This window comes from Oncorhynchus mykiss, chromosome 5, assembly GCF_013265735.2.
Source record: "Oncorhynchus mykiss isolate Arlee chromosome 5, USDA_OmykA_1.1, whole genome shotgun sequence".
Classification (NCBI taxonomy): domain Eukaryota; kingdom Metazoa; phylum Chordata; class Actinopteri; order Salmoniformes; family Salmonidae; genus Oncorhynchus; species Oncorhynchus mykiss.
This window is the reverse complement of record NC_048569.1, coordinates 80404606-80420566: the sequence shown is the minus strand read 5'-3', so window position 1 is coordinate 80420566 and position 15961 is coordinate 80404606. Positions and strand designations below refer to the sequence as shown.

At 40.8% G+C, this 15961-nt stretch overlaps 2 protein-coding genes across 2 annotated transcripts; both read left to right on the top strand.

The window, feature by feature from the left end:
• Nucleotides 1-2524: 2524 nt before the first annotated feature.
• LOC118964727 lies at nt 2525-5624 on the top strand. The gene is made up of 5 exons (XM_036979067.1): nt 2525-3187; nt 3377-3452; nt 3716-3848; nt 4778-5020; nt 5618-5624. Exons 1-5 carry the CDS (start codon nt 2552-2554, stop codon nt 5622-5624), a joined length of 1095 nt encoding a protein of 364 aa, XP_036834962.1. The 5' UTR covers nt 2525-2551.
• A 2510-nt stretch (nt 5625-8134) lies between these two features.
• LOC118964726 lies at nt 8135-15764 on the top strand. Its single transcript, XM_036979066.1, has 7 exons — nt 8135-8449; nt 13920-13977; nt 14221-14368; nt 14464-14500; nt 14733-15016; nt 15265-15622; nt 15756-15764. The coding sequence occupies exons 1-7, from the start codon at nt 8261-8263 to the stop codon at nt 15762-15764; spliced, it is 1083 nt and encodes a 360-aa protein (XP_036834961.1). The 5' UTR covers nt 8135-8260.
• Nucleotides 15765-15961: the final 197 nt, after the last annotated feature.

The window sequence follows — 15961 nt, the reverse complement described above, 5'->3', positions numbered from 1 at the left end:
AGAGATGGTGGGTGAATTGGAAAAAGAAGATCCGGAATTGGCTAAGGTTTTTCGAGAAGTGGCTGTGAAAGTTAAAATGTTGGCATCTGGCAGTGACCTTGTAGTGGAGCACCTGGATGTTGAAGACTCTCCTGTTCCAGAGGAGCTGAACATAATATGTACATCTTGCAAAGCAATGATGCAAAATCTTGGCACTCTGTTTAGTGTGAAGTTCAAGACCAAAGCCTCAAAGGCTGTGAGTGAAATTCTTGTGAGAAGGTTAATGAGCGATATCTCTGGTATGGTTCAACCTTCTCATTCGTTTAGTACCACTCCAAGCTTGATGAATGCATCTAGCCCATCTGACAGGATCCTTGATTCTGCGGCCACTGAGCTCATACAGACCAAAGTAGAATCTGAGGCATCACAAATAATTGATAACTTTGTTGAAGATGTCAAGGACATTGTGCAGTATGCTGAATTAGATCAGCCAACAAGCACCCAGAGAGATACCCAAGTGGGACACTGTACGACAAAGCGGAAACCCTTCCATGCAGCTCGTAGACTCTGCGAGAGACTTCAGGCAAAGCTGGAGACATTGTTCCTCAGAATGGGTGGAGCTCCAGTCCAAGGGGAAGAACTTATGGAAAAAGCTGACTCCAGTGCTGTGCTTCTGGAGCATACTGACTCCAGTGATCTGCCTGTTTCAATCCTGAGCTTGCCTTCCCCATGTAGGAGTGAATCCCCTATATCAGAACGTAGTTCATCTTCTTTATCTGATGGATGTGATTCAACTGACTCTGTAGGAGAGAAAACACCAAAGCAACCTGAAACCAGTAAGAGTGAGGCAATACTGCAAGTGGTCAACTCAACAGGACTTGGTTCTCTCCGTCAATGCCAAAGTGAGAACTCTCAACCATTACTGTCTCTCTGTGATTCCAACATGGTGCCCTGCACCAAAGAGGTCTTGTCCCAGATTGTGACCATGTATAGGTCAGAGGTGGCAGATTTGGAATGCACATCATCTGTTGCAGAGGGTTCCTCTTACAACTCCCTTGAAGTCTGTGGCTTTTTGGACAGTGTCATGTCTTATCTAGAAGACATGCCTGTGTCTGGTTCTTCATGGTTGGAAGGATTAAGAGATACTCCAGCCTCAGTCATTGAGAAACTCTCCAGTGAGGAGTTCCAGATGAACGCTACCAACGAAGTGCGAAAAATACTGATCAAATCAGTCAGTAGCTTTCCCAGCAAAGTCAGTTCCAGCCAGACAGATTCTCAGATGTTGCCAGCAAAATCAACAATTTCCTTAAGGCATACAGATATAACTGCTTTTGAAATCGTTGGATCAATTACAAATGACATGAAGAGCCTTTTCCCACCCACAGAGTCTTCTACTACTCTATGGCAGGCAGACTCTATGCTTCAACAGAGTGATGAGAAAACCTCAGAGTACACTGAGGCCACACCCAAAGGCTCACAGTCTGGTTTGGAAGTATCTGAGAAGAAGATCTGGACAACTGCAAAGACTATTTACCACAATGTGAAGACAAAGATGATTAATTATTTTACATGGCAAAATCAAGTCAAAGCAACAACGGCTCAAGCCAAAAAGACCCTCAGCCATATTCTGGTTTCAATTCAGAAAGAGCTGTCAAAATCTGACCAAACGGTGACTGCGCTTTCACAAATAGAGAATGTGGTTGGAATGATGCTGAAGGATGTTGAAAGGGTAAGCAGTGAATGTGGTGAGGAACTGATCTATCAAGCGCCACAGCGTTCTTCCTCCTCGTTGTCATCCTCAACTGCCAGATCAAAGAAGTCAGAGTGGGAATTTTCACTCCCTGGCACTCCCATCTCTTCTGATTTACCAGAGAGTATTACTCAGCCCATTGTGAGATGCTCAGTCATCGACAAGGGCAAATCTACTAAGCCAAAAACATTGGTGTGTGATGCCAGGGAAAGCATGTCTGCAATAGTGGATACCATCATAAAGGAGGTACATCCAGAGGAAGAAGGGGAGGTTGCATTCCACCCTGATCTAACAGCTGCAATAGCAAGACTGGAGGAGCTCATATCTCAGGGTAGGATTGGTGCTCTCTCACGTGATCTTACTCACCAAGTCAACCGCATCATTTCTGAGAGCAACTTGACCCCTCTGGTTCTGACAGTGGCGGCTGAAAAGAGTGCATCCGATACAGTCCTTACTGAGCTGAAGAGGAATGACAAGACGGTGGGGAAGCCCACAGCTTACAAGCTGGTTCAGCTTTTTGCAGAGGAGTCTGTGAAGCGCCTCTTGCTTCCTAGCCTTGTGCCCTCTACAGCTTCAATGAGTTTGGCTCAGGGAGTTAGTGTGCCGGCTAGCGTATCTGAAGATAGGATTTCATGTTCTTTTTCTACATCAGCATTTAGTGACACAGTCAGCCTGTTTACCAAAGTAATGGTAAGCCAGGTCATGGACTCTGTGGTTTCTGATGCACAAAGCAGAGGGTCATCTCCAACCGGAACTGTAACTGATATAGGCAGTCTACTGAGTGGTAAGTCCTACCCTCTGCCATCTTTCTCCGCCATCAGCATGACAACAAGTGGGACCTCCAATGCTGCACGAGGCTTTGAGGACAACATAGATGCTGAGGAAAGTTGTTTCGGTGTACCTCAGAGCATTGTTTGTGATCAGAATTCAACCAGCCCGGATGTTGCCTCGCTTTCAACCCCATCCACTGACAACTTAGTCGGTGATGATGACTTCACCGGCCTCATCAGCATGTTAGTGGTGAGACTTCTGTCAAAAATCCAAACCCAAACTGATCTGTACCCAACTGACGTCACACGCACGTCACAAGACCTGATTCCAAAAGTTATAGCTGCCTTCTGTGCATGGTCAGGCTGCTCTGAGACCCAAGCTTATCCCAAGAACCTGAAGAGTCACAAAGTATACAGCACCGTCTACAAACATCTGTTGAAGGAGTTTGGCTCAGAGAAAATACTCCAACTGGCCGTGTCGACTCAGGACTCCACTTTCAATAGGATTCTTGTGAAGTCATTGAGCAAGGAGCTTCTCCACAGTTGTAACGAGGCATCAAGAGCAGCCTCAAGAACATCTTTCGAAGCCACCAGGCCAGAAGCTCTTCTCATGGCTGAAGATGTGAAGGCTACCAGAGGGAAGCTGTCTTTCCTACAAAGGCTTGCCAGACTGAAATTCAACTTAAAGGTACATCACACTTATTTAAGTTAACAATTGTGTCAATGTGAGTAAACAATGTTATTTAGAGAAAATGTAAAACCATCCATTAATTCCAAAACCATTTATAAATCTTGTTGTGCTGGTGTGTAAGATGTGATCGTTATTACCGTGAGATTGTTCTGCTGTGACAGTTGTTTTGACATGTTTTTGTTTTAGCCATTCATGATGGGAAACAAGAAGAATTCCCGCCATTCTGAATCCAAAGACCAGACTACTGCTGAAGAGATCATGTGTAAGTCCATACAGCAGGACATTTACTGTTTGAGATATTGATGTACAAAGCTGCTATTGCAAAAATATTAAACCCTATATACAGTACATTATATATTATCGATAGTAATCTCTTATGTAAAATTATTTATAGTTTCCAAATCTCAAGATTCTGGTTCTCATTTATTTGTGAAAGTAATAATGAGTTGAAACTAAGAATACAATATACCATCATTTCTAAATGAAAGTGCATGTCAACTCTCTCTCTTCTGTCGCCCAACATAGTGGCACATCCTGCCACATTTGGACTCCCAGAGGGTCTTCCCTCCACCTCTCAACAGGAGAAGCCTCGCAAACGTCCCCTTCTAATCAGGATGTTTTCCACCATCTCCATAGGCCTATCCAAGCCATTCAAACGGTTTTCAAAGCAAGCTTAATACAACAATTTCCTTTAATACAGTAATATTTGCATTGAATTGATGGCCTTTGTCTTCTTTTGTGTTGCCCTGTTAACACATTTGATTAGAAAATACATAGTATATTTAGTTTAGTTTATTATGCAGTCATAGTCACGGTGTAGGCTAAACAAAGTAATGTTGTCCTGAATAATGTATAGAACATGCACCCCCACCCACACACACAAACAGTGTGATTCATTGAACACACACACATAGTACTTCAGTTATGTCCCACAACCAACATTCAACCAGATATCAATGATTCAGTGTAAAATACATGTACTGTAAAATAAACCGTATTTAATTTACAACCAATAAAATAATACATGATGCAGGACACTCAGTTATAAGGGAATTAACTGGTTTAACTTCTCAAACAGAAACACACACATTTCCATTTTCTGTGGATCGCCCATGTTTACATTTTACTGAATGCCAGTCTGACCTTTGACCTGTAGATGGCAGTAAAGGTCTACTTTTGCTGCAGATCCTCTTCTAAAGCTCAAACCTCTCTGGACAAGGAGCCGAAACATTTGTCCCTAGTGAGAGAGTGTGTGTGTGTGTGTGTGTGTGGCAAGAAAGGGGAATATTGCACTACACTTTTATGATACAGATACATTTTGCATTCGGTAGCATAGCACAGCTGTAGTTTTTTCAAATGCCAAATGTACATGTAGCATGCTTCTGCCTACAGATGCTTTTCTGAGTGACTTGTGTTGTGAGAGAACCAGAATTCAAACATAAACTCCTGGATTACATTTTATAATATTGTCAGCTCTTTTTAGTAACATATGGTAGCATACATGTTTCACACGGTGGCAAGTCAAGCTAGTTAGTTACATGTAACAACATTACATTATATGGTCAATGTTTGTGTGTATCCTCTTAGCTTTTACCTTCGACATCAACAAGCGACGCACGGGCTGGTCCTGCAGACTCCCACGCCCATGGCCCAGGAGAAGGCTGGGGGCCACCTGCTCACTCACGTCCCAGCCATCTCCTTTGAGACCGACTCTACTGTGGAGTGCACCTCCAAGAGGACTCCGGAAGAGAGGGACCGGGTGACGGTTAAACTGGCCAACATGGCCTTGATGGGAAGGATCAAAAGTCTTGGCTGTGAAATGCCCATTATGTGTGATTATCGAATTGATAATTTTCCACTTTTGAAACAACAATGGGAAAGACAGGGTTTATAGCAAAGGTTGCTCAGATTGGGCTTTTGGGAAAATTGGGAGAATGAAAGTGCACTCCTGATTCAGAGAGAAAGATCCAGCTTAATCATCCATACCATTGTTTAAATTACAATAAAAAAACATTCAAACTGTTCCTGAGTTTCGAAAGACAGAGAAAGGAAAACATCATTATCTTCAGTCTGTTCACACCTGTTCACACAAGTCCTACTGTCCACAATCTCAGGGTTCTTCAATACAAACACACCTGTTTCAGAAAACCTGATCACTTTCACATTCGAACAATGTTTGTAGGATACTTTTCAATAACTCAATAAATGTTAGTGTTGAAACCATACATAGCTGGTAACTTGAGCTCGGCAGAGTAGTTTTGACCTGTGTCCAGATGCAGTCATTTATGTTGTCTAAAGGCAATTTGTCTCTTATAACAATGTTATTTTTCTGAATAATCTAATTGAATTGACTGGTAGGTAGTCACTAACTATTTGTAGCATGTGTTCCTCTGTTTATTGATATGTACATGGTGTGTATGTGTTAAGATGTTAAGTAATTAATGTTGATATTATCCAAAGGGTTTTTAACTGAAAAGTTAAATGTATTTCAAAAATGGCAGAGTCAAACAGTATTGGAATAGTGACTTGTATTTTGCATTTAGAAGTGTAAGAATTTTAGAAGAATGCTATTTCATCAGTCAAATGTTGCACTGTTTGATAAGACAGGGTAAAGAAAACCTAAATTTTAATGAGTTTAGTTGTGAGTTTGACATTTTACCACAAGAAGTCACTATAATACTATACGTTATCAAACAGGGTTGTGCTGAAAATCAAATGAACCACAGCCAAATTAATTATTTGCAACTAAGAGTAAGATTAAAAAAGACATGTATAACTTACTTTCTTGATAAAATACATTCTAAAATGTCAATATATGTGATTTCTGAGTATGTAGTGCACATATCTTTTTAAGGCCCAAAGCAGACGTTTTTATATCAATATCAAATCATTTCTGGGTAACAATTAAGTACCTTACTGTAATAGATTACGATGAAAATGGTCAAAAATGTATTTTTTGCAAAAAAAACTTTCTCAAGCAATAATTTTGCTAGGACTGTCTGGGAGTGGTCAGTGTGGAGGGGAAATTAAAACTAGCTGTTATTGGCACTCTCTTTGTCGTTGGTCTATAAACCAATTTACACATGGTGATGTCGCCATGGAAAGCCAAAACTCTCGCCCATGCAAACCTGCTGATTAGAAGGTGCTGTATAGATGTGAGAAACTCTCTTTTCATGGCACTTCAATATCGAAGTGAATTTTTCGTAGCAGGTTAGGAAACTGAGGTTAAGGTTAGGAAAAGGGTTAGGGTTAGTGAAAATGCTCTCCAAACCTTCTACGAAAATTACTTTGCATTGAAGTGCTGTGAAAAGAATGTGTCCCTGCTCAGGTGTTGCATGCATCAACCAATGGTTGTGTGCCAAGTCATCCATTGTGTCATCGACTGACAGATTGCTATAACATATGATGTGGTTAGCTGACACACAAAATACCTATCCAGGCAGTGTAAGATCTGGCAAGTGTCAGCAAGGCCTGGGCAGAGGAACATGCTCCGTATTTTCAACCAGAACTATCAGGAAGCAACCCCGATCACATTTTTTGTAAAACACATTTACAGTGTTAGTTTCATCAGCTGTTGTACAATATGAAATACAATTATTTTGACTTCACAGGGCCTTTAAATGTAGGCAAACAAGTTTTCGGCATTCAAACTAATCTACCCAGCCAGATTCAGCACCATGGACAGTGAAGATCAGAATACCTGCGATCTGACGATTAGAACAACAGTGCTATTTTAAGTGATTTTCAAGACACCCAAAGTCAATTTAAATCCACAACAAAATCTGCAGGATAAAAAGCAATATAATCAAACATTCAAATAAGTAAACAGGCTATATTAAATTGCACTAAACATAGAGACAGATTAACCATGGAGAACACGAAACATGATGACAGATTAACCAGGGAAGTGAATTTAACAGAGGTTAAAGTTAAAACAACAGAATCTGGGTACGTCTGTGTGAAGAGGTGTGGCTTTAGCGTGGATTTGAATAGTACACAAGTAGGCCTACGCTATTTTTGCACTGTAAAACTTTTTTTTTTTAAGTGTTATGTTTTCCCAGATTCATAGTGTTATGCAGGCCAGGCCTATCTAGGAAGGCTGGGCATAAATTGTTTGCTCACAGCATCACATGATGACGTGGGCAACATAAACACTTAAACTCTGTAGATTAAAGTTAATAGTAATCAAAACTAATTTCACCACGAAAGGAAGTGCAATCGAAATGAATGAAGAAGACAATGTAATTCTAGTGAGTTAATAAAATGACAAAGTGTTGCCTGTCAGCGTTGTAGACTACTGCCTCACAAGCCCGGGCTTTAGTGGCACTGGCATACGCGCTTGCCTCTGCACTGAAGGAGCCACCGAACGCGTCCGCGTTGCAGCTCTCACTTTCTCCCGCTACAGTATGTCCTACAATGACATATTTGGTGGGGATTGGCAGCCAACAATAGGATTGGGACTAAATCAAAGAATAAAACGACATTGAAATGAATATTATTAACAAATATTTCCCAGCAGATTTTGGGTTCAACCTAAGGCTGACTAGGACAGATCAATCAACTTGATCCGACACAGTAAGCCTACATGTCATACGTAAGTAAATCCACAAGAGAGACAATATTGCAAAGGCAGGACCATGTTCGATGGAAGGCGTAGGGGTAGGCAATCGAAAACGTTTGACGGGGAAATTTCTGTCAATATTAGCTAGTCCTACTGAGTGGGCAAGTAACCTTTCCCGCGCTCTTCCTAAAAATACTATTTGTGATGTCATAAAGGTCTAACGTTCCATGACGTAGCATGTAGCCCTAAATTACAGTCCCTGCTTGCAATATTGTCCTCACTCTCGACCTGAACTCAACTTGAATGTAACCAACACAGACAAGGACATGCTTTTTGAGATATAAAATAGCTTGAATGGATGAAGAATGGGTAAGCTAAATTACTTCATGCAATATTGGGGGAAAGTAAAAAAGGGTAAAGCAATATAAGCGGATATTTCTTGTAAAAAGCTATAACATATTGTAAAGCAAATGTACCATTCTTTATAAAGTCACCAGCTTAGCGCTGATATGGCTGTAGCTCTATTTATGATGTCCTCTGCACAGATCTACTCTGACATTGACATATTATTACTTATTGGAATGTCTGACCTTCAGGGAGCACAGAGGGAGGATGGTGATCCTCAGAGGGAAGGAAAGGAAGTTGTTGAGGAAGAACCGGTGGCCACACCCAAAGAGGAGGCCAAGAAGGGAAGGAAGGTAAGATAGCAGGAGTGACAGAGCACATAATAGGCCTACTGGGTTACACTCTGTACCTGATAGCAGCCATACCATAGATATCTATATATCTCAGATAACAACATACGTAGTAGCTGTTTTCAAAATGTGTTTTAAGAGCTGCTTTGACCTGGCCCATAGCCTATTCATAAATTGTCTCAGAGTAGGAGTGCTTATCTCTCCCTAGTGAGAGAGTGTGTGTGTGTGTGTGTGTGTGTGTGTGGCAAGAAAAGGGAATATTGCACTACACTTTTATGATACAGATACATTTTGCATTCGGTAGCATAGCACAGCTGTAGTTTTTTCAAATGCCAAATGTACATGTAGCATGCTTCTGCCTACAGATGCTGTTACGAATCCCTTTTGGCCCGACAGTCTAGGGGGGATGGTAGTGAGACCCGTAACATAACTCATGTAGATTATAATTGTGACAAAGTAAGTGTGAACGAAATAACCACGACAACTGAAATAATACCGTCAAACTCAGGGTTTATTTATAAACACACGGTAATGGGGGGAGCAGGGAAAAGGGGCTGAGCTGGACCCAAGGAAAGAAACAATAAATATACAAAAACACCCCTAAGTTAGACTAGCCTACTTTAATAACAGCTAACTAACTAACCAAAAATACAGTGGGTGGTCCGCCCAGTTCTAACTAGTGTGTTTAACAAAGTTTACCTACGGGTAGTGTATGCCCATGGGCGACTTGTCTTGGTTTCCCCCTTTTCCCACCAGCAACAAACAAACACCATAACCAAAACAATACTCACAGGAGATGAGTGATTTGGAGGTGCTCAAACAAAAGAAGAGGTTAATTAATACACAGAGAGCGAGTCAAACACAGAGCTCTACCAACATGGCATTAACAAAGGTATTGAGCTACCGAAATCTATAAAGAACAGAGCTCTACCAACATGGCATTAACAAAGAGATTGAGCTACCGAAATCTATGAAGAACAGAGATCTACCCACATTGCATTACAAAGATTGAGCTACTGAAATCTATGAAGAATAGAGATCTACCCACATGGCATTACAAAGATTGAGCTTGAGCAAACAAATGATGGGGTTTTTAAACCATGGGGAAGGAACTGTGATAGGGTAGGAAACAGGAGGAGGTGTGTCTTCTGATTGATGGGTTGATTGTTGACTGATTGGGGAGTGATGATGTTCACCTGTGAGGGGAGACAGAGAGAAAAGAAACACACAGGATACACACACACACAGGATAATGGTATCCGTAACAGATGCTTTTCTGAGTGACTTGTGTTGTGAGAGAACCAGAATTCAAACATAAACTCCTGGATTACATTTTATAATATTGTCAGCTCTTTTTAGTAACATATGGTAGCATACATGTTTCACACGGTGGCAAGTCAAGCTAGTTAGTTACATGTAACAACATTACATTATATGGTCAATGTTTGTGTGTATCCTCTTAGCTTTTACCTTCGACATCAACAAGCGACGCACGGGCTGGTCCTGCAGACTCCCACGCCCATGGCCCAGGAGAAGGCTGGGGGCCACCTACTCACTCACGTCCCAGCCATCTCCTTTGAGACCGACTCTACTGTGGAGTGCACCTCCAAGAGGACTCCGGAAGAGAGGGACCGGGTGAAGGTTAAACTGGCCAACATGGCCTTGATGGGAAGGATCAAAAGTCTTGGCTGTGAAATGCCCATTATGTGTGATTATCGAATTGATCATTTTCCACTTTTGAAACAACAATGGGAAAGACAGGGTTTATAGCAAAGGTTGCTCAGATTGGGCTTTTGGAAAAATTGGGAGAATGAAAGTGCACTCCTGATTCAGAGAGAAAGATCCAGCTTAATCATCCATACCATTGTTTAAATTACAATAAAAAAACATTCAAACTGTTCCTGAGTTTCGAAAGACAGAGAAAGGAAAACATCATTATCTTCAGTCTGTTCACACCTGTTCACACAAGTCCTACTGTCCACAATCTCAGGGTTCTTCAATACAAACACACCTGTTTCAGAAAACCTGATCACTTTCACATTCGAACAATGTTTGTAGGATACTTTTCAATAACTCAATAAATGTAAGTGTTGAAACCATACATAGCTGGTAACTTGTGCTCGGCAGAGTAGTTTTGACCTGTGTCCAGATGCAGTCATTTATGTTGTCTAAAGGCAATTTGTCTCTTATAACAATGTTATTTTTCTGAATAATCTAATTTAATTGACTGGTAGGTAGTCACTAACTATTTGTAGCATGTGTTCCTCTGTTTATTGATATTTACATGGTGTGTATGTGTTAAGATGTTACGTAATTAATGTTGATATTATCCAAAGGGTTTTTAACTGAAATGTTAAATGTATTTCAAAAATGGCAGAATCAAACAGTATTGGAATAGTGACTTGTATTTTGCATCTAGAAGTGTAAGAATTTTAGAAGAATGCTATTTCATCAGTCAAATGTTGCACTGTTTGATAAGACAGGGTAAAGAAAACCTCCATTTTAATGAGTTTAGTTGTGAGTTTGACATTTTACCACAAGAAGTCACTATAATACTATACGTTATCAAACAGGGTTGTGCTGAAAATCAAATGAACCACAGCCAAATTAATTATTTGCAACTAAGAGTAAGATTAAAAAAGACATGTATAACTTACTTTCTTGATAAAATACATTCTAAAATGTCAATATATGTGATTTCTGAGTATGTAGTGCACATATCTTTTTAAGGCCCAAAGCAGACGTTTTTATATCAATATCAAATCATTTCTGGGTAACAATTAAGTACCTTACTGTAATAGATTACGATGAAAATGGTCAAAAATGTATTTTTTGCAAAAAAAACTTTCTCAAGCAATAATTTTGCTAGGACTGTCTGGGAGTGGTCAGTGTGGAGGGGAAATTAAAACTAGCTGTTATTGGCACTCTCTTTGTCGTTGGTCTATAAACCAATTTACACATGGTGATGTCGCCATGGAAAGCCAAAACTCTCGCCCATGCAAACCTGCTGATTAGAAGGTGAGAAACTCTCTTTTCATGGCACTTCAATATCGAAGTGAATTTTTCGTAGCAGGTTAGGAAACTGAGGTTAAGGTTAGGAAAAGGGTTAGGGTTAGTGAAAATGCTCTCCAAACCTTCTACGAAAATTACTTTGCATTGAAGTGCTGTGAAAAGAATGTGTCCCTGCTCAGGTGTTGCATGCATCAACCAATGGTTGTGTGCCAAGTCATCCATTGTGTCATCGACTGACAGATTGCTATAACATATGATGTGGTTAGCTGACACACAAAATACCTATCCAGGCAGTGTAAGATCTGGCAAGTGTCAGCAAGGCCTGGGCAGAGGAACATGCTCCGTATTTTCAACCAGAACTATCAGGAAGCAACCCCGATCACATTTTTGTAAAACACATTTACAGTGTTAGTTTCATCAGCTGTTGTACAATATGAAATACAATTATTTTGACTTCACAGGGCCTTTAAATGTAGGCAAACAAGTTTTCGGCATTCAAACTAATCTACCCAGCCAGATTCAGCACCATGGACAGTGAAGATCAGAATACCTGCGATCTGACGATTAGAACAACAGTGCTATTTTAAGTGATTTTCAAGACACCCAAAGTCAATTTAAATACACAACAAAATCTGCAGGATAAAAAGCAATATAATCAAACATTCAAATAAGTAAACAGGCTATATTAAAGTGCACTAAACATAGAGACAGATTAACCATGGAGAACACGAAACATGATGACAGATTAACCAGGGAAGTGAATTTAACAGAGGTTAAAGCTAAAACAACAGAATCTGGGTACGTCTGTGTGAAGAGGTGTGGCTTTAGTGTGGATTTGAATAGTACACAAGTAGGCCTACGCTATTTTTGCACTGTAAAACTTTTTTTTTTTAAGTGTTATGTTTTCCCAGATTCATAGTGTTATGCAGGCCAGGCCTATCTAGGAAGGCTGGGCATAAATTGTTTGCTCACAGCATCACATGATGACGTGGGCAACATAAACACTTAAACTCTGTAGATTAAAGTTAATAGTAATCAAAACTAATTTCACCACGAAAGGAAGTGCAATCGAAATGAATGAAGAAGACAATGTAATTCTAGTGAGTTAATAAAATGACAAGGTGTTGCCTGTCAGCGTTGTAGACTACTGCCTCACAAGCCCGGGCTTTAGTGGCACTGGCATACGCGCTAGCCTCTGCACTGAAGGAGCCACCGAACGCGTCCGCGTTGCAGCTCTCACTTTCTCCCGCTACAGTATGTCCTACAATGACATATTTGGTGGGGATTGGCAGCCAACAATAGGATTGGATTGGGACTAAATCAAAGAATAAAACGACATTGAAATGAATATTATTAACAAATATTTCCCAGCAGATTTTGGGTTCAACCTAAGGCTGACTAGGACAGATCAATCAACTTGATCCGACACAGTAAGCCTACATGTCATACGTAAGTAAATCCACAAGAGAGACAATATTGCAAAGGCAGGACCATGTTCGATGGAAGGCGTAGGGGTAGGCAATCGAAAACGTTTGACGGGGAAATTTCTGTCAATATTAGCTAGTCCTACTGAGTGGGCAAGTAACCTTTCCCGCGCTCTTCCTAAAAATACTATTTGTGATGTCATAAAGGTCTAACGTTCCATGACGTAGCATGTAGCCCTAAATTACAGTCCCTGCTTGCAATATTGTCCTCACTCTCGACCTGAACTCAACTTGAATGTAACCAACACAGACAAGGAAATGCTTTTTGAGATATAAAATAGCTTGAATGGATGAAGAAAGGGTAAGCTAAATTACTTCATGCAATATTGGGGGAAAGTAAAAAAGGGTAAAGCAATATAAGCGGATATTTCTTGTAAAAAGCTATAACATATTGTAAAGCAAATGTACCATTCTTTATAAAGTCACCAGCTTAGCGCTGATATGGCTGTAGCTCTATTTATGATGTCCTCTGCACAGATCTACTCTGACATTGACATATTATTACTTATTGGAATGTCTGTCCTTCAGGTAGCACAGAGGGAGGATGGTGATCCTCAGAGGGAAGGAAAGGAAGTTGTTGAGGAAGAACCGGTGGCCACGCCCAAAGAGGAAGCCAAGAAGGGAAGGAAGGTAAGATAGCAGGAGTGACAGAGCACATAATAGGCCTACTGGGTTACACTCTGTACCTGATAGCAGCCATACCATAGATATCTATATATCTCAGATAACAACATACGTAGTAGCTGTTTTCAAAACGTGTTTTAAGAGCTGCTTTGACCTGGCCCATAGCCTATTCATAAATTGTCTCAGAGTAGGAGTGCTTATCTAGGATCAGTTTTGCATTTGAGATCATAATGAATACAATTATTTGGGCAAGGTTGAGCCCACACCTTATCTGATGAACGTTATGTATACGGGCCCTGGTGTTACATGTCTGCCATCATTTGAGCTCTGGAATCTGTTCTGTTCTATCCTAGGCAAAAAGTAAGAGGAGTGGCAAGAAGTCAAGGAAGCTGGGCACTGACAATGATGCAGGTCAGAGATTTACCTCTGTAGTACTACATTGTTTCTCTATTCTGTCTGTGATGTGAGGTTGTGCTATCCATTTTCAATGAAACTGTAGTCTTCTGTAATCAGTAAGAAAGGTCACATAGATAGCTTTATTAAAATAGGCCTATTCTAAAACCCTTAAACAATGAAATCAGAGTATTAAGAGATACAACTTCTGATTTCTCTTTAATTTTGTTTCTACTTCCTCTACGGCAATCACATCTTTAGTCTCCAGGAATAAACACCTGGATAGAGGATCTGTAATTGAGCTCCTGGAGAAGAAAGCTGTTAAGGCTGCATTCGGCCCAGGCAACAAGGATGAGATGGAATACTCCTACCCAATCCTCATCTCATTCCTGCGCAATCTTACTGATGAGTATGTTAAACGTTTTTCTGTAATGTTCAACATTTATGAAATATTGTGCAGTGGGAACTAAACACTAACTAAAACACTTATTTTAAATTGTCTAGGCAGTGGCAAGTGATCTACAAAGGACTAAAAAACCCTGTAAGTTTCCCTACCTGCCTTTGACCTTTGATGTGTCAATGATCTGTTGAATTCAGAGATTAACCATCAAGTCATATTCTGTTATTCATGTTCTCTGTCAGACTTCATCAAACTTTGAATTCAGTCACAGACAAGAATAACAATGTTGATCAAATGCATTCTGTTCGATCTAGAATACTTTACATCACAGTTCCATTGAAAAGACTGTTTTTGTTCTGTTTGTTCAAAACAGATGACGAAGGAACAGCTTGCCAAATTGTGCAAGACAATTGTAACCTTCATCGCACAGACCACCCTGCAGATCCTGCTGCCAGCCCTGGCCCGCGTACTTGGGGTAAAGGACTTTGCTGACGACGACACTGACTCACCCAAGAGGGGTGGCAGTGCAAGATCCTTTGCTGCCTTTGATCAGGAAAGACTGGAGCTCATCCAGGAAGTTAGATATCTGGCAAAGAAAATGTATAAGGGCGGCACAGGGGCTCAACATCTCAGGTCCCTAACACCCTCTTCTAAGAGGTATGTTCCCCTCAAGGTTTTCATGTATGGATTTCACCGAGATCATCTATCCCAGTGTTAGCCAATGCAATTTACTCTATCTGATGTAGTACAAAATGTAATGTATCAGCCTTTGAGCATATTCAAATGAATGAGCATGTAAAGCGATCAAAAGGACATGTAGATATTTAGAATACTAAAATTACAACGCTTGACCGATTTGCCAAGTTAAGACAGGAATTATCATGCTTTGCTTGTTCGTTTTAAAGTTCCCAGACCTCAGTGAAAGTCCTCCTGGGAATGACAGAGGACAAAATCATCAAAAGGGTCCAGGAGCAACTGTCTGATCATAATATCCTGTCCTCTTGCCCACCTGAGCTGACTGTTGGTCTTATCAAGGTGGTGGTCGAACAGCTTAACTCTGCCCTCGCTGCGACCATCAGCAGAGCCATTTCAGGGCGGTCCTCCCCTATTTCTTCTGGTACCCAGGCCGCTGAACAAATGGTCAACATGGTCCAGAAATGTTTTGATGATCACACCACCCCAGAGGACCAGAGCTCTACCTCTGTATTAGAGTCATGCATTCCACCTGCAACAGAAGAAGTGATGACTGTTATCGCAGAGATGGTGGGTGAATTGGAAAAAGAAGATCCGGAATTGGCTAAGGTTTTTCGAGAAGTGGCTGTGAAAGTTAAAATGTTGGCATCTGGCAGTTACCTTGTAGTGGATCACCTGGATGTTGAAGACTCTCCTGTTCCAGAGGAGCTGAACATAATATGCACATCTTGCAAAGCAATGATGCAAAATCTTGGCACTCTGTTTAGTGTGAAGTTCAAGACCAAAGCCTCAAAGGCTGTGAGTGAAATTCTTGTGAGAAGGTTAATGAGCGATATCTCTGGTATGGTTCAACCTTCTCATTCGTTTAGTACCACTCCAAGCTTGATGAATGCATCTAGCCCATCTGAC

Coding starts and splice junctions, on each gene's coding strand:
- LOC118964726 (XM_036979066.1), top strand. CDS start 8,261: ATGGCTGTAGCTCTATTTATGATGTCCTCTGCACAGATCTACTCTGAC. Junction 8,450..13,919: donor AGGCCAAGAAGGGAAGGAAG/GTAAGATAGCAG, acceptor GTTCTATCCTAG/GCAAAAAGTAAGAGGAGTGG. Junction 14,369..14,463: donor CTGCGCAATCTTACTGATGA/GTATGTTAAACG, acceptor TAAATTGTCTAG/GCAGTGGCAAGTGATCTACA.
- LOC118964727 (XM_036979067.1), top strand. CDS start 2,552: ATGACAACAAGTGGGACCTCCAATGCTGCACGAGGCTTTGAGGACAAC. Junction 3,188..3,376: donor GACTGAAATTCAACTTAAAG/GTACATCACACT, acceptor TTTTTGTTTTAG/CCATTCATGATGGGAAACAA. Junction 3,849..4,777: donor CTATCCAAGCCATTCAAACG/GTTTTCAAAGCA, acceptor GTATCCTCTTAG/CTTTTACCTTCGACATCAAC.